General features: G+C 43.2%; 1 protein-coding gene across 5 annotated transcripts in view; it reads right to left on the reverse strand.

The window, feature by feature from the left end:
• Window positions 1-19,061, reverse strand: part of CPVL (carboxypeptidase vitellogenic like) — a 60,398-nt gene extending 41,337 nt beyond the window's left edge. The window contains exons 1-3 of one of the 5 annotated variants that reach the window (XM_053359576.1): window positions 18,991-19,061; window positions 5,440-5,648; window positions 3,768-3,886 (exon numbers count right to left, since the gene is read on the reverse strand). In XM_053359576.1, coding sequence (XP_053215551.1) covers window positions 3,768-3,886; window positions 5,440-5,632 — 312 coding nt within the window. In that variant the 5' untranslated portion in view covers window positions 5,633-5,648; window positions 18,991-19,061. Of the gene's footprint in view, window positions 1-3,767; window positions 3,887-5,439; window positions 5,649-18,383; window positions 18,535-18,848; window positions 18,873-18,990 lie in introns of those variants that run through there. The other 4 variants (XM_053359578.1, XM_053359577.1, XM_053359575.1 and 1 more) reach the window with 4 other exon arrangements.
• Between the last annotated feature and the right edge of the window lie 3,724 nt (window positions 19,062-22,785).

The raw sequence follows: 22,785 nt of genomic DNA on the forward strand, positions 1-22,785 counted from the left end.
GTGTGTGTGTGTGTGTATATACACACACACACACACACACACACACAGAGAGAGAGAGAGAGGGAGGCAGTGGAAGACGAGTGCCTGGCGTGCTCTGGTCCATGGGGTCACGAAGAGTCGGACACGACTAAACAATATATATATATATATATATATATATATATATATAGCCAATAGTGAGGGGAGGCTGGGAGAAAAGAATATGGACAGCGGCATGTATTTATTTATATATTTAATTGCAACATTCTGTGTATAAGACGACCCTCAATTTTAAACTTAAATTTGGGGGGGAAATACCATCTTATACACAGAAAAATACAGTAGCTAATTTTATACCTAACACAAGACCTTTCTACATGCTCTGAGTGACCACGTGCTTGGTAAGCCATGTCTCTAGAGTCCTAGTATCTTGCATGCACAGTGAAAAGAAATTTTCAGACTTTAAACAGAGGGAGTAGAGGAAAGCAAATGGGATCAACATCCGCACACAGCCCTCGTTTTCACATAGCATTAAGCCAAACCATGGTGAAGCAAGAAAGAGCAAGCTTCTGCACTTCCAAAAGGGAAAATGCTACCATTTCAGTCCTTCCTCACTCCTCCTAATGCCATGCTACCCAGAGCTAAGCCATAGTTTGGCTCAGTGTTATGTGTGAATCTGCACTCGTGGTCTGTTTCCCTCAGGGAAACCATGAATGGTAAGTCACGAACAAAGGTTATGAAATATACTCAGAGTTGTGAGTGGATTTCATGCTCTTTATTCAGCTCATAGTGGTGAGGAGGAATGAAAGTCCCCTCAAAGTATCTGCTTTATATACATTATTTACACAATGGTCTGCAAGTGATTGGCTAATTCCAGAATTCTCCTGTAGGCCAATCAGGTTGTGGATTCACTTCCATCTGGAGCTGGATTGGGTGGCTCCTGCAGACCAGTCATACTGCTGCATTGTTCTAGGACCAATCAGATTGCTGCATACTGAATCCTATTGTTCTAGGACCAATCAGACTGCTGCATTTTGGATCCTATTGTTCTAGGACCAATCAGACTGCTGCATTTTGGATCCTATTCAACTCAGTACATAACAGGTTGGCTATGGTTTGCTGGGACTGAGACAATGTGAAGCCAAACCATGGCTTTGATCTGGGTAGCATGGCAGCAATAGGTCCATGTAAGCAGCAAAATGGCCATGATTCTCCTTCTGGGTACCTGAAAGCTTGCCGATTCCCACTGTGTCATAGTGAGCAAGGCCACAATATAATTATATGGGGTTCGACTGCATTGAACAAAAGATGGAGGAAACCCCAACATGGGATAGCCTGCTCACCATAAAAGAGCAAGAGCAAGATACAACTCTCCACTCACAGAAATTCAGCATGACAGGGTAAAGACCTCGAGCAATCACTGAATTATTCTTGCACCCTGTGTGAACATCTGTGCATCTCTCATTTTGAAGAACCAAGTAATGGAAGTTTAACCAGCTTGAAACTCTTCCGCTTCGTTCCTTTTATCACAACACTCACTCTTTTCCTCAATATTATTTATTTATTAGAGCTGACAAATGAGATTGGCCAGCAAAATCGGTTGTGAAAAACCATTCAGGGTCTCTTCTAAATAAACCATTTACTGCTGCCAATTGTTTTTCCTCTCTGGCGTAAGTTGTACAAGATGGACTATGCTATTTATGTAATGAGCCCAGGATTACAACAGAAGTATTAAACACAGAAACAAATCTGTTGCTCATAGCATCTGGGATTAATAATATTGCATTTCTAACAGAACAGTATATCCTTAAACTGAAGCAGTGTTGATGTCCTTATGCAAAGCCTATTTTTCTTCTTCATCCAAGAGCCTTCAGAATTTGCATCCTGCTAAGAAACACTTTTTGAAATAATTCGTGGTCAGTGAACCATAAATAAATTACATTCACACTTAAAAAATATAAAACGAATGGGACTTATTGGCATAAACTTCTCAACATTGTGTCAAGTTAAGCAAGTTGTTTTGAGAGTTCAGTGTTTTATACTGCAAGCTCAAATCTCTTCAGAAAAAGCCACTAGGATGTTGTTTTAGATCTTTGCCTGTAAAACATTCTGAAAACTCATCCGTTGTTCTTACTAAAGTTGTCTCAAATCTCACTCATTTTAGAGACATCTGGGCCAAATTGCCAACTCCTTTAAAGATGTCAGTTCCCCTAAACAGAAAGTACTAAGAAGAAGTTGAAACCTTGCACACTTGCAGTATTTTGATTGTCCTCATAAAAGTTATTGACCTAATATAGATTTTGGAATTCTTCTTATGGCTCACTTGTTTCTCTGGCAACCACCTGTGCAAAAAATATGTTTCATTCAACTCATTCCTTTCTGGAACCACATTATGACAGTGTGAATTAATGGCACAAGGAATCAAGCAATGCAAATCTTCATGAGCAACAGGTTCTAAATTCAGCTCTTTATTCAGAGAGCTCTCTCAATTCTAACTGAGGACTCTTATATTATCCATTTCATTTAATTGCTTTTTGTTCATTTACAAATAATTAAAACAACTCTCCTACATATTCTAATGGAAAATGAAAAGCAAGGTCATTAGTACTGGGAGCAAAGAGAGAGTCCAGACTTTGAAAGCTGACTTAAAGAAAAAAAGAGTCAGGTAACTGCTAGAAAAACTGTGTCAAAGCAGCAAACATTTTGTTTCATAAGGGAAAAGTCTAGGTTTGCTGATAAGGGCAGTCAGCTAGAGAATCCTTTCAAAACAAACGTGAAGAGGATATTAGATCGGGGTTTGGTAGATTCCAGTTCCAATCTAGCATGGACTCACTGAACAATGTATTCTCCATCTCAGTTTCCTTTCACAGCAGACATTTTGCCTATTGGTCCAAAATGTGCTCTAAACACTTTACTCCCACGTACGAAACATACAGCTACACAACTACACTGGTACCTCGGGTTAAGTACTTAATTCGTTCCGGAGGTCCGTTCTTAACCTGAAATTGTTCTTAACCTGAAGCACCACTTTAGTTAATGGGGCCTCCTGCTGCCACCGCGCCGCTGGAGCACGATTTCTGTTCTCATCCTGAAGCAAAGTTCTTAACCCGAGGTACTATTTCTGGGTTAGCGGAGTCTGTAACCTGAAGCGTATGTAACCCAAGGTACCACTGTAGTTATATCTCCCAATATCCCCACCCACAGGGCTGTTGTGGTGGCTGCTTATAAACACCACATAAAGGTAAAGGTAAAGGTACCCCTGACCATTAGGTCCAGTCGCAGATGACTCTGGGGTTGTGCACTCATCTCGCTCTATAGGCCGAGGGAGCCAGTGTTTGTCCGCAGACAGCTTCCAGGTCATGTCACCAGCATGACTAAGCCACTTCTGGCAAACCAGAGCAGCGCACGGAAACCAATAATCTCTTGTGTTTGATCACAAGATGATGCACATAACTCACATTTGTAATTGGCTATATGGTTACAGTTCTGCCTTCTGCTTTCGAACTGCTAGGTTGGCAGGAGCAGGAACCAAGCAATGGGAGCTCACCCTGTTGCGGGGATTCGAACCGCCAACCTTCTGATTGGCAAGCCCAAGAGGCTTTGTGGTTTAGACCACAACGCCACCCGCGTCCCCATGTAGGCTGGTACTACATGCCAAACATTATTAACCTGTACTCATTTTGGGAAGCAGCAGAGCTAGCACAGATCTTGTACAATATATACATTGTTGAAATGGAAGTTTCCTTTGAAAGCTTTAATATGGCAGCATATCGAAACAACAGACCCACCTGAGCAGGGAAGAACCAGAAGAAAAGATTACTGTTGTGAGTCTTGTTGACAGTCAGATAACCCGAATAGCTCTTCACACTGGGTCCTGGAAGGTGGCCTACCAGACTTAATTGCCTTCCTGTTATAAAGAATGACAAGTATAAAAAACATCAGACTGAACGGCTGATTATTTATTTTATTTCTTACATTTATATATCTCCTTTCTTTTCCAAGGATCTCAAGATGGTGTACATGGTTCTCCTCCTCCCCATTTCATCCTCACAACCCCTCTGTGAGGTAGGTTATTCTGGTGACTGGCCCAAGGTCACCCAGTGAACTTCATAGCTAAGTGAGGACGCGCTTTAAGTAGTGTCTGGAAGTTCAGATGCATGGGAGATACATGGGTTTTTATTTGTGACACTGAATAAAATAGTTTTTAAGAAGAACTCCTGTACTGGAATTAACTCCAGTTTTTCCAAGACACACGCAGAAAGCGAAAATAATAAGCAGCTTTGCGAAGCATAATAAGCGTATGGAGGATTTGCTCCATATTTAACATCTTCTCTCAGCATCACGAACAATTACAAAGTGCTTGTATTGGTCGGCATTCTGGTCATATGTAAGGGAAAGAGAAAATGAGTGCGAGCCCAAAGAAAGAAAAACCATCATTTGTACCAATAGGGTATTTTTTCCAATGGCTCCCCTCCCTGAATGCTGCCTTCCCAATAAAGGATTATCCAGTCCCATGTCTGTGATTAAGAATAAATTAGCTGTGGTTTTAAAATTGGAGTAGACAAATTCACAGAGGTTAAGGCTATCAATTAGGGACACGGGTGGCACTGTGGGTTAAACCACAGAGCCTAGGACCTTGATCAGAAGGTCAGCTGTTCGAATCCCCATGACAGGGTATAATAAAATAATAATAATAATAATAATAATAATAATAAATATTATTTTAAAATTGATACCCTGCTCATCTGGCTGGGTTTCCCAAGCCACTCTGGGCTGCTTCCAGTACATATTAAAACATCAAACATTATTAACTTCCCATACAGGGCTGCCTTCAGATGAACTAAAAGTTCATATGGAAGATGTACACAATGGAACACCGTGACGGAAACCAGAGTGCACGTAAACACTGTTTACCTTCCCACCACAGAGGTACCTATTTATCTACTTGAACTGGTATGCTTTCGAACTACAGTGGTACCTTGGTTGCTGAACTTAATCCATGCCAGGAGTCCGTTCGACTCCCGGAACAGTTCAAAAACCAAGGCATGGCTTCTGATTGGCTGCAGTAGCTTCCTGCACTCAGTCGGAAGCCATGGAAGCCATGTTGGATGTTCGGCTTCCAAAAAACGTTCGCATCCCGGAACACTCACTTCCGGGGTTGCGAAGTTTGGGAGCCAAAACATCTGAGTACCAAGGCATTCAACAACCAAGGTACAACTGCACTTGGTTGGCAGAAGCTGGGACAGAGCAAAGCGGAGTGTTCAGCCCATCATGCGGATTCGATATGCCAACCTTCCGATCGGCAAGCTCAAGAGGCTCTGTCGTTTAGACCACATCACCACCCGCTTCCCACTCTTAACTAATGCATTCTACTGCTATGTGTAGAATTCTACACAGGAGATAATGAAGAACAGGTGGAAATATTTACATATTTTAAAATAACAAGATTAACACTTTTACCTTCCTCAGTTTTGCCACTTTCAATGTAAGGTGTTAGAAACAGCGGTTTTCCAGGGTCTCCTCCAGACGGCGCTCCGTACTTTATCCCCCGGAAAGCCCTTCGGAACACACTCCATCGCTCCTGAGTGCAGACTAGCTCCAAGCTCAAGCTCAGACTGAGCAAAGCCAGCAAGACCCGAGTTATCTTGCCCATCTTTTCATCCAGTTACCTTAGAATAAATCAGATTAGAGCACCATTTTAAACATGCGCTGCTGCGGCTTCGTAAAGTCTGTCTAGATCCTCCCCTCCCCTCAATAGTAGCTCTGGGATGTTATGCAACATCTACCTCAAAGTTAAGTGCTTCCCCGTCTCTGTTCCTTCTCACAGCTGAGAAAGCAGAAGTGGCTACAAGCGCTGCATTTTAACAAACACAACTAAGGGTTTGTTCACATGGTTGGCTTAATATGAAAATAAGTCATTTTCCCCTGCTGTGTGTCAATCTGCATTTGCAGAGTGTTGTTCGCATCGGAGAGCAGGTGGGGAATACCCAATATGCATAATAATAATAATTTTGTTATTTACATGCCGCCCATCTGACTGGGTTGCCCCAGCCATTCTGGGCCGCTCCCAACAGAATATTAAAAACACAATCAAATATCAAACATAAAAAACTTCCCTGAAGGGCTGCCTTCAGGCGTCTTCTAAAAGTCAGATAGATTCCCCACCCCTGCAGCCCCTCCACAACTCCCATTCATGAAGCTCTCATCTGCGCATGCGCAACCACTGTCTCAAATTTACGCGCCGTTCTGTAGTACATATCAAATGCAGCTGAAGTTTTCTAATCAGATTGAAGCTGGTATTTGGTGAGTAACTACAGGATTGATAATGGATCGTACACCATGTGAATGCGGCTTCAAAAACTAAAAGTGGGAGAGCACCAAGATGTGGAGTACCCGGTAATGTGAACATATTCTAAGACTGCGGTTATAACTCCCCTTTCTGGGAGCGACCACCATTGAATTTAGCAGGGCTTAATTCTGCGCAGATGTGGTTAGGACTGCAAGACAGTGCATCCTGTTAATAGTAGACAGAGAAGAAATAGGAAAATATGTGGTGATCAACCAGGACTGCAATGCAAAGCCCCTCACTAGACAATTGATGTCTTTGTTTCCAGGTTTTGGATTGGCCCTGTCTGCCAACGCATGGAGGGGAACAAGCAATGGGGGTGTAGAGAAGGTGGGGCCAAGATAATAAACAACAACAACAACACTTATACCCCGCCCATCTAGCCAGGCCTCCCCAGCCACTCTGGGTGGCTCCCAACAGAATATTAAAAACACAATAAAACACCAAACATTAAAAACTTCCCTAAACTGGGCTGCCTTCAGATGTCTTCTAAAAATCAGATAGTTGTTTATTTCCTTGACATCTGATGGGAGGGTGTTCCACAGGGCGGGCGCCACTACCAAGAAGGCCCTCTGCCTGGTTCCCTGTAACCTCACTTCTCGCGGTGAGGGAACTACCAGAAGGCCCTCAGAGCTGGACCTCAGTGTCCGGGCTGAACAATGGGGGTGGAGATGCTCCTTCAGGTATACAGGTACTCATCCCCACTCTATCACACAATTCTAATTGCATAGGAGGGAGATGAAAGACTGATGAGGGCTCAGGCAGTCACCAACAACAGAGACAAGAAAGTACACAAGCAGATGGGTTGGGAAATGGCAGTCTTTCATTTCCTTCTCGCCAAGCCCAACAATTACAGAGAGTACCTGGTTAATTCCAAACAGGATTTTGAAAGGAGAAATCTATACAAGTCATACCAGAAAGGAAAGGGTTTTCAATCAGCAGCTGCAGAAGCAGAATTACTTTTTCAGAGACGTCCTGTGTAAGCCCAGTTGCAGCTGGAGAGACCAAAGTTAAATCAATGGCACTTCCAAGTGTACACAGAGTTCGTGCAGCAAAGAAGTGCTTTCTGCTGCAAAAGCAGGCTGAACTTTGCTTTAACCTAGTTCTACATTGATTTTCAAGCATTACAGATCTATACAATGCAGACCGGCTGTTAGTCACACATTTCAACTCAGAGCAGGATGACCTCTGAAGCCTCTACTCTCTCCCACGTCCTAATGCCAGCCTTAGAGAGAACAATCGCTGAATGAAGTCGGGCATGCTTTGTTGTTTCCCTATAACAAGACAGAGTTTGTTGGTGCTTTTATGCAAAGGAGAAAATGTGTAACTAGAAGGTAGCAACAGTAAGAACTACCCAAGGGCTGTTTCTCACATTACAGGCATGTGAATATTGCACTGGGGCCACATCTCTAGGGTTAATGTCTGGCCATAATGCTACTGGCCCAATTAGAATTTCACCCTTCTAGCTGCTAGCACACCAGAACCTGCCTTATACAGATTCGTAACTCGGAAGTCGAACAGAATCCATTCCGGAAGTCCGTTTGACTTCCAAAAACATTCGGAAACAAAGGCGCAGCTTCCGATTGGCTGCAGGAAGCTCCTGCAGCCAATCAGAAGCTGTGCTGGAAGTTAGGATTCCAAAGAATGCTCGCAAACCGGGACACTCACTGCCAGGTTTGTGGCACTCGGGAGCCAAAACGTTCGACTCGCAAGGCGTTCGGGATCTAAGGCACAACTGTAACGAGTTAAGACTCTCTAGGTCAGTATTGTCTTCACAGACTGGCAGCTGTACTCCGTGGTTTCAAGCAGGGCATCTGAAAGCCAGCAAAGCAGGTCTTTGCAGGGCTCACAGCAAATATGGTATCTGGTTCCTTCAGCATTAGGAGCTGCTTTTGTAGCTGGAGTCAGTCTGCATGGTGACTGGTCAGCTGTTTATTTGTGTTTGACATTGGGTTCCAGCCCTGTGAAACAGACACTGGTGACATCCATTGTACCCACCTTCCCTTTCGTTTCCCCCTCCCCTTGTATATTTAACTTCACACTTCAGCATTAAAAAAGGCTCTTCTATCCTACAATAAGGGATGCGGGTGGCACTGTGGTCTAAACCACTGAGCCTAGGGCTTGCCGATCAGAAGGTCGGCGGTTTGAATCCCCACAACAGGGTGAGCTGCTGTTGCTTGGTCCCTGCTCCTGCCAACCTAGCAGTTCGAAAGCACGTCAAAGTGCAAGTAGATAAATAGGTACTGCTCTGGCAGGAAGGTAAACAGCATTTCCGTGTGCTGCTCTGGTTCGCTAGAAGCGGCTTAGTCCTGCTGGCCACATGACCCAGAAGCTGTACGCCGGCTCCCTCGGCCAGTAAAGCAAGATGAGCGCCGCAACCCCAGAGTCGTCCACGACTGGACCTAACGGTCAGGGTCCCTTTACTTTTACCTTTCTCCTACAATAACAAAGCCTAAATACATGTAAAGCATTGAGCTGCCACTGCCTTAATACCCTTCGCCTTCCTCAGTACTGAATTTCAGATTGTAAGCTCCTCTGGGCAGGGACCTCTCCTTTTATACTTTGTAAAGCACCATGCCCAGAAATGACACTTTATCAGTCAATGGGTGATAGACCAGTGGACACAGGACAATGCTGCACTGGGAAGCAAATCCAGCCTCCCTTCCCTTCATGCTCAGTTGAGGCCAGCTAGCATTATCTCTGTTGTTTAGTCGTTTAGTCGTGTCCGACTCTTCGTGACCCCATGGACCAGAGCACGCCAGGCACTTCTGTCTTCCACTGCCTCCCGCAGTTTGGTCAGACTCATGTTTGTAGCTTCGAAGACACTATCCAACCATCTCGTCCTCTGTCGTCCCCTTCTCCTTGTGCCCTCCATCTTTCCCAACATCAGGGTCTTTTCCAGGGAGTCTTCTCTTCTCATGAGGTGGCCAAAGTATTGGAGCCTCAGCTTCACAATCTGTCCTTCCAGTGAGCACTCAGGGCTGATTTCCTTCAGAATGGAGAGGTTTGATCTTCTTGCAGTCCATGGGACTCTCAAGAGTCTCCTCCAGCACCATAATTCAAAAGCATCAATTTTTCGGCGATCAGCCTTCTTTATGGTCCAGCTCTCACTAATGTTCTCACTAGATATGCATTATCTCTAGATATGGTTTAATACTAGAAAAAGTATGCAAGAGAAAGCATTGTTAACTCATAGTGGAAATTACATTTATGAACTCTAAAGAGAGTCATGTGCAATGCAAGCTGTGCCTCTATACTGAAAAGGCTAACGAATACATCGTCTTTTCTTGGCAATCTACACTCCAGTGACAGTTGTCCAAAGTAGAACAGCCAATCAAAGGTTTAGAATTCAGAGATAAATAGATTGGTGGAGGGGGAGAAATGGCAATATTTCTATTGTAGCAAAAGCAGAAGGATGCATTAGTTCCACACATATAAAAACCAGTCAGCCACTCAGGCACACTTATAAAACAATGGCAGAATTTTCTCAATGGATGAGGAAACACAGACAATGTTATCAGGCTACCACAGCCTTGCTGAATGGGGACTAGTGAACAGCCAGCCTGAAAGGGCATCCAAGACACCGTTTTATTCCTGAAATGCCAAATCCCCTCTCCATTGCGACTGTACAGATATAGTAAACTTTGCATCATCCCTTCAACCTGACTGCCTGTAAGCAATTTTTTTGACACCTTTGGTATCAAATAAGAGTAGGGGAGTGCTTTCACTAGGAATGGAAGGTGGTGCAGCTTGTACAAAGGAATTTGTTTCTTCCCTTTTTGCCTTCTTGCTCTAAAAAAGAGCTGATGAAAATTTAAAGTGGAAAAAAAGTTTTATGGTCCTGAATCTTGCAGGAACACAGAAAACATTATTATTTAGCAATGTGAAACCTGGCAGGGTGGGGAGTAACATTTTTGCTGTTCACCCATACAGTGGTACCTTGGGTTAAGAATTTAATTCATTCTGGAGGTCCGTTCTTAACCTGAAACTGTTCTTAACCTGAGGTAGCACTTTAGCTAATGGGGCCTCCCACTGCCGCCGGAGCACAAGTTCTGTTCTCATCCTGAAGCAAAGTTCTTAACCCGAGGTACTATTTCTGGGTTAGCGGAGTCTGTAACCTGAAGCGTCTGTAACCCGAGGTACCACTGTACTTAGAAGCATGACTCTCAAAAATGTTCGCAACAAGCCAATACAGTTTCTCCTGAATATATTATTACTACTTGATCACCTCCCATATATGTCCCAATGTGATGTATAAAACATAAGAAAAAGAGCCAAAAAATTACAAAAAGAAGGAAAAAAACTCATCAGTTTCAGAACAATGCAAAATGGATAACTACGGCAGAGACCTTTTCATCTAGATGGGAAAGGCTGACAGAATAACTGCTTAATGTGTTCTAAAGCAGCTGCCGAGCATGTGTCTTCTCCTGTCTATGCAACTGTAAATCTATTATCAGAGAAGAGAGGGAGGAAACTATCCTACAGGAAGGCAAATCTTTAAATATTGGTATCAGTGAGATATCAAATAGTGTAGGGCAAGTAAGAACTGCAACAAAATGTTGCAGTGCAAAGTGTTCCTGGCAGCCAACTATGCCATCTTAAATGATAGTCTATTTTTGGGTAAAGATGCACCTGCACCTTTGCATAGAAGAAGGAAATATCAACAGGTGCAACTTGAATTACAAGCTACCTCTTTTCCATTCTGGGGCAAGCAACATTCCATAGCCATTGAGGATGTCCCTAATTGAGCCGTTTGGGGGTTTTATTTTATTCTGGGTGGTAGTGGTTTGGTAACATAAGGATCCACAGTTGGAAGATGGGTTTGCTATTAGTATAGGATCGAAATTCATGTCAGTTTACTCCCACTGTTTGAATTCCCTTAAGTCAAAATTCCCTTAAGTCAAAAAGATCACAACAAGTGAATTAGTACTTTGATCTGCATCTCCTTAGAGAACAGGTTAGCCAGAAATTCTTGATTTCAAGGCAGCTGTTATTAGGCCATTATTCTTAAGTAGGGAGGGAAAATGAAAGAGCTGGAAGAAGAGTGGTTTGCCACAGTTTGATTCTGAGGTGAAGTTTGAATGGATCTTCTTGGCCAGGGGTCAGAAAACTTTTTCAGCAGGGGGCCAGTTGACTGTCCCTCAGACCTTGTGGGGGGCCGAATGTTTTTTTTTTGGGGGGGGGGGGAATGAACGAATTCCTATGCCCCACAAATAACCCAGAGATGCATTTTAAATAAAAGCACACATTTTACTCATGTAAAAACACGCTGATTCCTGGACCATCTGCGGGCTGGATTGAGAAGGCGATTGGGCCAGATCTGGCCCCCGGGCCTTAGTTTGCATACTCATGTTCTTGGCTCACACTATTACACTGCAAGCCTATACATGCCAACTCAAAAGTAAGTCCAACTGAGTTAAAGTGCTTCTCATTCCCAAGTCCAGCAGGGATAGGATTGCTGAAAATCACTATACTCTCAGCTCTTTTTCAAGCCCCAAAACATTTTTGTCTATTCTTTGTTGCTGGTTTTGGAAGACTGGGGTACAAATCTGGAATTTGGTTATGAGTTTGTCTAGAATATGTTGGACAAAGTCAAGTAGAGCTTGCCAAATACTTTTACCATGATAGGCTCCAAGTCAGTCAAGTGTATCTCAGCAAAACAGTGGAAGAAAGTAACTTTAATCATTACGAAACTAAGAAAGGAATCAGATTTCTTCACAGTATTTCACTACTTCTTAGGATTACATTTTGCTTGGTAACATCTTGCTCCTCTTCCAAGCAAACATTGAAGTATTTCACGTTCAGGAAAAAAAGATATGAAAACAGAGAAAATTCAAGAGAGATGTTACTCACTTGCTACAGTCAAAAATGTCATTCATAATAAAGGTTCATGGCTCCTCAAGCTTCAGAAATGATAAATTTACATAGTTATAAGAACTTTATATGAATACTACCTGAGTGGTATTTGTTTTAATAGGCTTAATCAGAAGCTCAGCTACAAGAACACCACAGACATTGAGGGTCTATATTCTTACCTGTTACGAGTAGTAAGCTAACTTTCTCCTTAACCAAGCCAAATTTTAGTGGGGCTACCCAAAGGACAGAATGACTAATAGCTACTTTTATAAGTACCATAAGAAGGCAGCAGCAACAGTAAAACAGCTGATGTTGATTCTGTGTCAATGGCATGCCCCCTTGTGGCTAATACTGATCTTACTGGAGCTAATACTGGATTATTATTTCCATTGTCAAAAGTGTAAATAAGAGCAAATATTTAGCGCATTTTGCAACAATGCTATATAGCTGCTCTAAAAGCAATGCCGACCACTTGTCATCTCAAACCGATCTTACAAAACAGTAATGGCAAAAATAGTAACCACAGCCGTGAAACTTCACAACCACTTCCATTGTTTCCTTCCATTTGCATTCTTCTTCCTTCAAATATTGAATTTACTTACCCATTCTGCTAGAGTGATACAACATTTCCCTGTTTCAATAGAGGAGTTTATTTCTTGTTTTCACCCAGAATTTCTATATCATTTTGCCCAAAGAAAAAAACAAACAAACCACTTCACAACTCACCAAAGAAAACTGGCTTTAGCAACTTGACAGTAGAACATGGCACCACAGGTTTCTCTTAACTAATGAGAAGGGAACTATTTCACTGCATCACAGTCAACATTTCCTGTTTCGTTTTTTGCCTCCCCATGCAAATCTGTCGTTTCCTTATTCTCACCCACCCATATAGTAGAACTTCATGATTCACTTTCTGAAGGCTGGGAGCCTCAATATGCCATCCATTACTTAACCCCCAAACCACCTATCCCTTCTTGTTCCTTTCCCATATTCTTGACAATACTTTTATCAGGAGACCATCTGATCAAGCTGTATGGCAGCCTTCTTCTTTGGCGATCACTCGTAGCCAAGTAAGATTGTCTTCCACAAACACGGTTTTAACAGTGGGTTTGTGAGTGACTGTGGAGGCCAATTCTGGATCCACACATCCTTCCACAGTGGGGACATTGATTTCCGGGCGGGAGTTGAGTTTGAGCATCTTCAAAGCCCATGATACCTTTGGTAAAGGCTGTTCTCCAACTGGAGCGCTTGCAAGCCAGGGTTTCTCAGTTGTCAGTGTTTATACTACATTTTTTTAGAGTTGTCTTGAGAGTCTTTAAACCTCTTTTGTTGACCACCAGCATTACACTTTCCATTTTTAATTTTGGAATAGAGTAGTTGCTTTGGAAGATGATAATCAGGCATCTGTACAACATGACCAACCCAATGAAGTTGATGTTAAAGAAATCATTGCTTCAATTCTGGTGATCTTTGCTTCTTCCAGTACACTGGCATTAGTTCGCCTGTCTTCCCAAGTGATAAAAGCCTATAGCTGCCATTACACACTCTGGAACTGTACTTATGGTTTGGCAGAAGTGGTTCATTTGGGATTTGTTTGACAGCAATACATATTTTTCCCATGTCATCTATCGCCTACACTTTGTGGCACAGTATTTTAAAATATGAACTACAAGATGTAGAAGCAGGAATATGAGAACCTGCTAATTTTGGTTTCTCTCCATTCCATTGATTTTTCTAATCTCCACATTTCCACATCAGTTTGCAAACTGTTTCTCTAAAAAGTCCTCATGAAAAGTCACCACAATTTTAGTGTCGATTTCTCCTAATATACGTTCTTGCATGCAGTTTTTGTCTCATATACACATTTTAGCAAAGCAATTTTCTCTAAAATAATCCATTTCTCTACGTTGATTTTAGTAATACACTCCTCCTGGTATATGCATTCTTTAACATGTTATCTGGCTATGTTTCAATGTGTATTGTTCTGGAAAGTTGAAACTTTGCAGTTCGTCTTTAAATGCAAATTAAATCAAACTCCCCACATGGGTACAGGACATCTTCCACATAACTAGGCTACATGGCTTTTAAAAAACAAAAACCAGAAGTATTTTGTTTTGCTATAACTCTTTTGTTTCAAATAGTCAATGATGCTTAAGGCTCTCCCTCTCAAGCACAAATCCAAGGAGCAAAGTGGATGTAATATTCCTCCAAAGATCACAATGAACTAGGATACAAAGGCAGATCTACACATTCTGAATTTTTAACTCCTTGTCTGTTTCCCAGGATTGCAGCTGGGGAGTAAAGGGTTAACTCTCTCCTTCAAATATATTGTGCACAAAAATCCACAAAGATCACCCCCCCCCCCTCCTTATAGGAATCATCTTTTCTTCAAGCCTAACTGCTGGGGGGCAGGGGGAAAAAAATGAGTGTGAGATTGAGAAAGACAGCGAGTGAATGACTGTGTGTCCGTTTGAATGAATGAAGAAATGAACAAATGTCACATGCCTAGGTGTATATATGAATGCATATGTGTTTTTTGTGAATGATGTAGGAGTGGGTATGTGTTTTATAGCGACCCTTGAAAAGCTAGCCATGAAGGAATGCAGCCTATGGACTGAAAAAGCTTCCCCACTCCTGCCCAGAAGATGTATTTGCTGATTCTGGAATCATGAGCTGCCAAACTGAGACTTGGAGGTCAATATTTCAAACAGTAGAAACTGCAGCAGTTTACATATAACTACTCTTATCTTCTTCACAAGTGGCAGACTGCTTACCATTGCTATGGTACCAACCCTGATCCAGCATCAACAGTTGTACTAATTTTACAGACATGAATAGGACATGCATCAGTCCTTATCCTTGCAACTACTGCCCCATACAAGTCAATGGAGAAGTGAGACTGGCCCTTAAATGCCAAACGGTTCTCAGTTTCGTTTCTAAGGGAAACATAGAAAACAGCATGTTTTGGAAAGTCACATACTTTCCAAAAACGAGTTCCCGTTTTTTCCTTAAAAGAAAGTGATCTTGAAAGGACAACGAATAACTGTGCAGGGCCAGGAAGCCCTATACAGTGGTACCTCAGGTTAAGTACTTAATTCGTTCTGGAGCTCCATTCTTAACCTGAAACTGTTCTTAACCTGAAGCACCACTTTAGCTAATGGGGCCTCCCGCTGCTGCTGCGCTGCCGGAGCACGATTTCTGTTCTTAACCTGAAGCACTATTTCTGAGTTAGCGGAGTCTGTAACCTGAAGCGTATGTAACCTGAGGTACCACTGTACTATTTTCCCCATTATTATTTTTTTACAGTGCTACATTCACCCATCCTTAACGATACTTAAAAATAAGTAAATGCTCTAGTCACAGAGACAGGGCTGTACTGACAATCAGGTCACCAGAGATTGTCATGGCTTTCCTCCAACAGTGACAGCTCTACTACAGCAATGGTTGCAGGAAGGCCAGTTGTGTCTGTGCTTCTAAGACCTTGCCCTGATTCTGCCTGAAGTAATAGAAAACCCAGCCAACCTAATGTGAATGGACACATAGGAAGTTGCTTTATACCAAGGCAAACCATTGATCCATCCGGCCCAGTACTGTCAACACTGATTGGCTGTGAATCTCCAGGGTTACAGGCAAGGTACATTCCCAAATCTACCTGCAGATGCCAGGAATGTAACCTAGGAATTTCTGCATGCAGAGGAGATGCTCTGCTCCTGGGAACTGGGAATTTCCTGTAAGCAAAATTAGCACAGGCAATGATAATTACTGACTGTTTTCAGTTCAGGACCCTGGGGTGAGCTAGAGCAGAGGAGACCAATGGCAGATCAGAATCTACTGGGGGATTTTAGGGGAAGAGTAGAAAGAGTTCTTTACTTCAAACTGTTTTTGAAAAAGTAAGGCTTCCTTAAAATAAAATAAGGCTGCTGAGTAAAGATCACTTAGGGAATGGATTTTGGTATGAATACTTTTCTAGTTCTGAAAACAAATGTGTGAGTTGGGGATTTTCCCAACAGGTGTTTCTGCCAATCCACCAGTAGGAGCTGCCAGATATATAGTACAAGGTTTTCTATTTCAGTGTAGACTAATCGCACATAAGCCAACTTGGTGTGGAATGCCTTTCTTTCAGCAGAAAACCTAAATCACTGTAAGTACGTACACTGAAGAAAGGTAGGCAAATCCAGCCCAAATGCACTGATCTGTTCAGCACAGCAAAGCTCTCACCAGTCCTTGAATCACCTCTAATCTGCTATCTGTGCAGCCATTCTTCCCCAATGGACTCTAGGCCTCTAAATCTGGGCCTTAACCAGGCCTATAATTTTGGAACTTTCCAGCTTGCCATTAAAGCAGACGTTCCATTACCACATGCTAGGTACACAGCGGTGGGAAGCTTATAGCAGGAATCGCATCCCATAACCTGCTATCATGGCATTATAGGCAGGGACCCCTTCATGATCCCAGGAATAATCCTGGCCTGACCCTGTTCCTTATCTGACCCACCATTTTGCACCAGGCTCCAGCTGATGGGCTTAGGAGTTTTAGTAAAATAATATTTTTTTAAAAAAACCAAGATTCCACAAGTGTAGTATCTGTCCATCCTTGTTCTAGAAAAGAAATAAGGAAGAAATGTGTCAAGAGTCATGGATAATCTGTTGGGGAGTGTATGTTGATGATGGACAGGACCAGATCCAAAAATGGGTGGGGTATGCAGCACTGCACAGCTCTATTTTCTTGCTGCACCACTCATCATTCTATTTGCTTTTTACCCCTTTATGCATCTTTCTACTCTCCCTCTGGCATCCTCCCAACCTGCAAGTCCTTTTTATTTCTAGGCTCACCATATAGGAGCCACATCATCACTCCCCCCTTTCTCTCAGATACACACACACACACACACACACAATGAGGCATTTGCCTAAGAAGTGAGCTAGACAACAGTGGCCTGACAGCAAGGCTTTTTTCCAAATTATGACACAGGCTTATAATTCGTCCACAAAATGTGTGCTGCTGCAACAACGCACCTGTGCATTTTCTTGGTGTGTGCATAATATCCTTTCTGGCTTATGAGTCAGATTCCCGGGAACCGGGAATATAACAGCACTACTGCAAAAGGATTTCCTTGCATATTAGAAGCATTGGTGACTCCTCTGCAGAGAGTGATGACGGAGTGTTTTTGGCAGTGGAAGAATAAAGAGGCACGCCTGATGTGGGTCTGGGATTGTAGGGGAGCCTGGACTTCTTAGTTTGCTTTTCACATCATCAGACACTTTTCACACCATCTAAAATAATACAAAATTTTGCATACCTTGAATTTTTGTAACTTCTCATTGCGGGTTTGTTCAGCCAAAGGGTCTAGAGCTGTGCAAGGCTGGGGCCACTTGGACCTCACTACCAATTGAGAGCTACAAAACCTATAATTCTTTAACGTTTCCTGATGCAAGCGGACATATCCAAAGCCTAAGCAAAACATGCAGCCGCAGAACTGTCAATTAAGGTTGGATTTAACCTGGCTTTTATAAGTTAGTTGTGCAACAAGGAAGCGCCTTTCGGCCTTTCCTAACTTCTGCAAATGCTGGTTTCCTTTCTAGTGCTATTATTTATCAGGAGCAGATTAAGAGGAAGTTGGGCGTTCCCCTCCCCTTCCACAAATCATTCTTAATTTATTAGATGTATCACTGAACTCATTTGAACTTACTTTGGAGCAAACCTGCTTTAGCCTGCCCTTTAAATTTAAGCCAGGCCTCAAGTGGGGGCCTCCAAAACGCTGAAACAGGAGCGATCATAAGGAAGAGGAGGGTGTTTCAGCATACTTTAAAATGAATTTTGCCTTTGTCAGCCAGTAACCATCACCAGCTTCTGACACCGACACTGACACATTCACACACACACGAGATTTGGAAGAAAGCCTTCCCGAGAAACACGCCTTCCAGTTGTGGGCAACCCCTGGCACCCTTCTTTTTGGAAATTAACCATTGCTGTTCTGGCAGGTTTCCGACACCCATTAGCCGCACGGAGGCGACCTTGCGCTTTATTGCTCTGCTTTATCCTAAAAAAAGGGGGGGGATTTCAACATGAGGCCCTTTCAAACAGCAGCAGCCCCTGGACTGAGCTAGTGAGCCCCCTAACCAAAAGGGAAAACACCCCCGGCGCTGTCTTATTACAGATTCTACCCTAAATGCGCCGCATCTAGCATACAGCGCTGGCTCACCTGCCCAGAGACATTGTCCCAAATTTCCCGGCCTCACTCACCGGCTGCAGGTCATGTGCTGACCCCCACCGGCAACCGGAGCCCTGCAAGAAGGCTGGCAAGCCACAATCCCGCATGCAGCCAATCGCGATCCCTGGAAGGGAAGGCGGGGGGAGCAGAAGCAGCCTTGCCCGCCCCCTTTGCCTATGGCGCCTGCCCATTGGGAAAGCGAAGGCGCCTTCGGCGGATCCCTCGCATTATTTAGGCTTTGGAATAAACATGGATCCCACCACCCCGGCTTAAAAAGAAACCGGTCTACATAAAGAAGCAAAGCACATTTCCCCTCCTTTCATTTCTGCAATACTAAAATGGAAGGAATTCCCCCAACAGGCGAGCAGAATAGGATCGCGCTGCGCGGGGGTCTAGCAATGAAAGGCCAGGTCTCAGGATCTGACGCTGCGCAACGTGCTTGCAATTAAAAATTACTGAGAGAGAAGTCCCGCTGCTGGGCTCGGATTTGCTTCTGAGTTAGCGCAGTTAGAATCGTGCACCGGAGAAAGCCCTATGTTTTCGCCCTGCGTTAAAGCATCAGCAGCCACTGCTGCTGTCAGCTGACAGCCCCACTCACCTCCTCCTTTCTGCTCTTAAAGAAACAGTACGTCAAAACGGCGTAGATTGCGTGTTGCTCAGTATTGTGGGTTAAGTGCCCCCAAACCATGGGCGTAGCCAGGATTTATTTGGGAGGGGAAGGCATTATGTGTGGTGAGAGGTGGTGAGAGGTGAATTGGTCAGTTAAATATTCTTATTTACTTACGATACTTAATTTTGCAACCTCCAGGCTACGCCCATGCTCCAGACTGAACCAGTTTTTTAAAAGATATTTAATACATTTTTTTCCACAGAACATAAAGGCAAAGTGACTTTTTGTTTTTAAACTGAAGCCGCCTCAAGCTGCGTGGAAAGGCAGAGCAGAAATGTTTTCAATTAAAGTAAGTAAAAGGTCCGTGGAGACTTGTGGTAGGAGAGAGCACGATCCACTGATGAAACCAAAAGGTTTTTTTAATATTTCCCTGTGATTTTCCCAAACTATTTAGAAAACAGATTATATAAATATATGTGCCTGCCATATTTTTCTTTTCTAAAAAATTTTGCATTTGATTTTAAAGGTGGAAAACATTTTCCATGTTCAACACATGGTAAGTCAGAAGATATATCCAGAATTTCAAAGTGATTTGGCATTGTTTACTAAAGGCTGCAGTGCTATAGCCTTATTGAACACAATGAATACCCTGTTACTGAGCGCGGATGTTAAGATCACGTTCTGCATATCATTCCAAACAGAGCAAGAAGATGGTACTGTTCCTAATTAAACATGGTAGAGTGTTTAGAATCATAGAATTGTAGAGTTGGAAAGAACCACAAATATCATCTAGTTCAGCTCCCTGCAGTGCAGGAATATTTTACCCAACATGGGGCTCAAACCCACAACCCTGAGATTAAGAGTCTCATGCTCTACCAAATGGGTAGCGACTGAGCATCAGCACTGGTAAAGCGAGTGAGAAAAATAAACACTGTCATTATAAAAGCAGGTAAAGCTGACAATTGTGCAGAACCATAGCTACCCGGTAGGTGATTTTGTGCCCCTGGCAGAACCATGCAGATTGCGCTCCCTAGCAGGGCCGGATTTAGGTTTGATGAGGCCCTAAACTACTGAAGGTAATGGGGCCCTTTATGTGTCCAGCTGTCCTTTGTCAACAGGAAATTGTCACTGTTTTTTGTGTTGAATATATGCTATATGGTAATTTATGGACCTAGGTATCTAAAAGCCATTTGCACATAACAAAGTACGTATTTTATCAAAGTAATTGTTGAACTGAAATACAATTAGGAACAAGTATATTAATAGTGAAATACAATTAAGAACAAGTATATTAATAGCAAGGGACGCGGGTGGCGCTGTGGGTAAAAGCCTCAGCGCCTAGGGCTTGCTGATCGAAAGGTCGGCGGTTCGAATCCCCGCGGCGGGGTGCGCTCCGCCTGCTCGGGCCCAGCGCCTGCCAACCTAGCAGTTCGAAAGCACCCCCGGGTGCAAGTAGATAAAAAGGGACCGCTTACCAGCGGGAAGGTAAACGGCGTTCCGTGTGCTGCGCTGGCTCGCCAGATGCAGCTTTGTCACGCTGGCCACGTGACCCGGAAGTGTCTCCGGACAGCGCTGGCCCCCGGCCTCTTGAGTGAGATGGGCGCACAACCCCAGAGTCTGTCAAGACTGGCCTGTACGGGCAGGGGTACCTTTACCTTTACCTTTATATTAATAGCAACCAGTCCATGCAAAATGTAGGCACCCTATATATAAAAAGGTAAAGGTAAAGGTACCCCTGACCATTAGGTCCAGTCATGACCGATTCTGGGGTTGCGGCGCTCATCTCGCTTTATTGGCCGAGGGAGCCAGCGTACAGCTTCCGGGTCATGTGACCAGCATGACTAAGCCGCTTCTGGTGAACCAGAGCAGCACACGGAAACAGTTTACCTTCCCGCCAGAGCGGTACGTATTTATCTACTTGCACTTTGACGTGCTTTCAAACTGCTAGGTTGGCAGGAGCAGGGACCGAGCAACGGGAGCCCACCCCGTCGCAGGGATTCGAACCGCCGACCTTCTGATCGGCAAGTCCTAAGCTCTGTGGTTTAACCCACAGCGCCACCCGAGTCCCTACCCTATATATAGAAATGAGCAAACCAGTGATGTTTTAGAAGCCTGCACAACACAAAACACTGTTGCTGTATGTAGGTTTTATTTTATTTATTTTTTTATCTTATATTTTGGAAATGTACATCCAGGTTTCTTTTCCTTTAAATGTTTTGGGAGGGGCCCCCTAAGCTATAGCTTGCTTAGCTTATACGCAAATCTGGCACTGTCCCCTAGCCATGGACAAATTACCTCTTCTTTCCACCTCTCCTTCGAACTCCACCCATTCAATTCACCCTCTATTAAAAACCTTTTCTTACGAAGCAATAATCAATATTTTTATTTATAGACATATTTATGGACATACTTTAAAGCTGATTTTGCACCCCCTCCTTGCCTGTGCCCCGGTGGGGGCCCATCTCACCACCCCGTAGCTACGGCCCTGCAATTGTGTACCCCTATTAGTTAAGAGTTACAGATAGCTGACTTGCTTGGAAAAGAACCACATACATTTTCTTTCATACCATTGATTTGTAACTATTCAATAGATCACTTGTCTCTGTCTCAGATCAATAGTAATCGTCCTGGTGTGCTTGCAAGGTGTAGGTCAGCAATTTTTTATTCACCCGAGAATCTTCTCTCCTACCACTTGAGTCAATTCTTTGTTTCCTGTTTTCCAATTACCTTTTCATTGTTTTCCTTCCCTTCTCTTGTTCACTATCATCTTTGGAACACAAAAGGAAAGCTCTGAAAGCAGTTTTGTTTTTTTCTTAGGTGTTAGTCTTCTCAGCTAAACTTCTTGCAGCTTAATCCTCCTGTGCAACACTCAGAAATTTTGTGGAAGCCAGCAGCACATTCAATGTGCTTCCAAGTCATGTACCAAGTCAAGTCATGCATCTTTTCATTGGATAAATGCAGAAAGTACCTTTGTTTCAACTCAGAGGAGCAAGCGTTTGTCTTGTTGCAGCACTTATTTAATGACATGAAACTCTAAATCTTAACTCTCAGAAAATCATTATTCAGTGCAGTGCCTAGTACTTCTTTTCAATTTTTTCAAAGGCAGTATATCCAGATGTGGTTCAGATTCAGATTATTCACCCTGGATGACATCTTCATTATTCTTTTTGTGGGAGAAAGATAATTCCCCAGCGCTCAGCAGACAAAATCAAGGCTTTTTATTCTGGTAAGATTTCCACCACATTATTCACCAATCATTTGCACACTGACAGATGTACAGTTCCCAACGTCTCTTTCCAAACATTACAGCAGCTGGCACACATCTGTATTCTCGAGCCTGATATGCCATTTAGAGGATAGGTAAATTAGCAACAGAATCTCAGAGGCTCTTCTGCATTAACAGACAAGACGACCCTGTGTGCAAAGCTTCAGTTAATAATCCACAGAAACTGCAGCTGACCAAGGAAATTGCTCAGTTAGTGGAATGTCATAAGGGGCATCTTATTTTCAGCAACTGAAGCTTATATCAAAGCTCATCATTCCATATTCTACTGACAGAAATAACTGGGTGAAGCCTCTGCCCCAATGTAATATCGAAGAGAAACACAAACAACATGCTATAAATAAGATGTCCCATGACAACCCGCTCCAACAACATCAAAATCCATCTTGGCAGCCCTTTGTGTTCCTGAGAACAATGTATTTAACACTTTGAATGGATATTTAATAATGTCATTAGTGCTGCATTAGTAAAAGTTCATTTAATTTTCACTAATAGGCATT

This window comes from Podarcis raffonei, chromosome 12, assembly GCF_027172205.1.
Source record: "Podarcis raffonei isolate rPodRaf1 chromosome 12, rPodRaf1.pri, whole genome shotgun sequence".
Classification (NCBI taxonomy): Eukaryota; Metazoa; Chordata; class Lepidosauria; order Squamata; family Lacertidae; genus Podarcis; species Podarcis raffonei.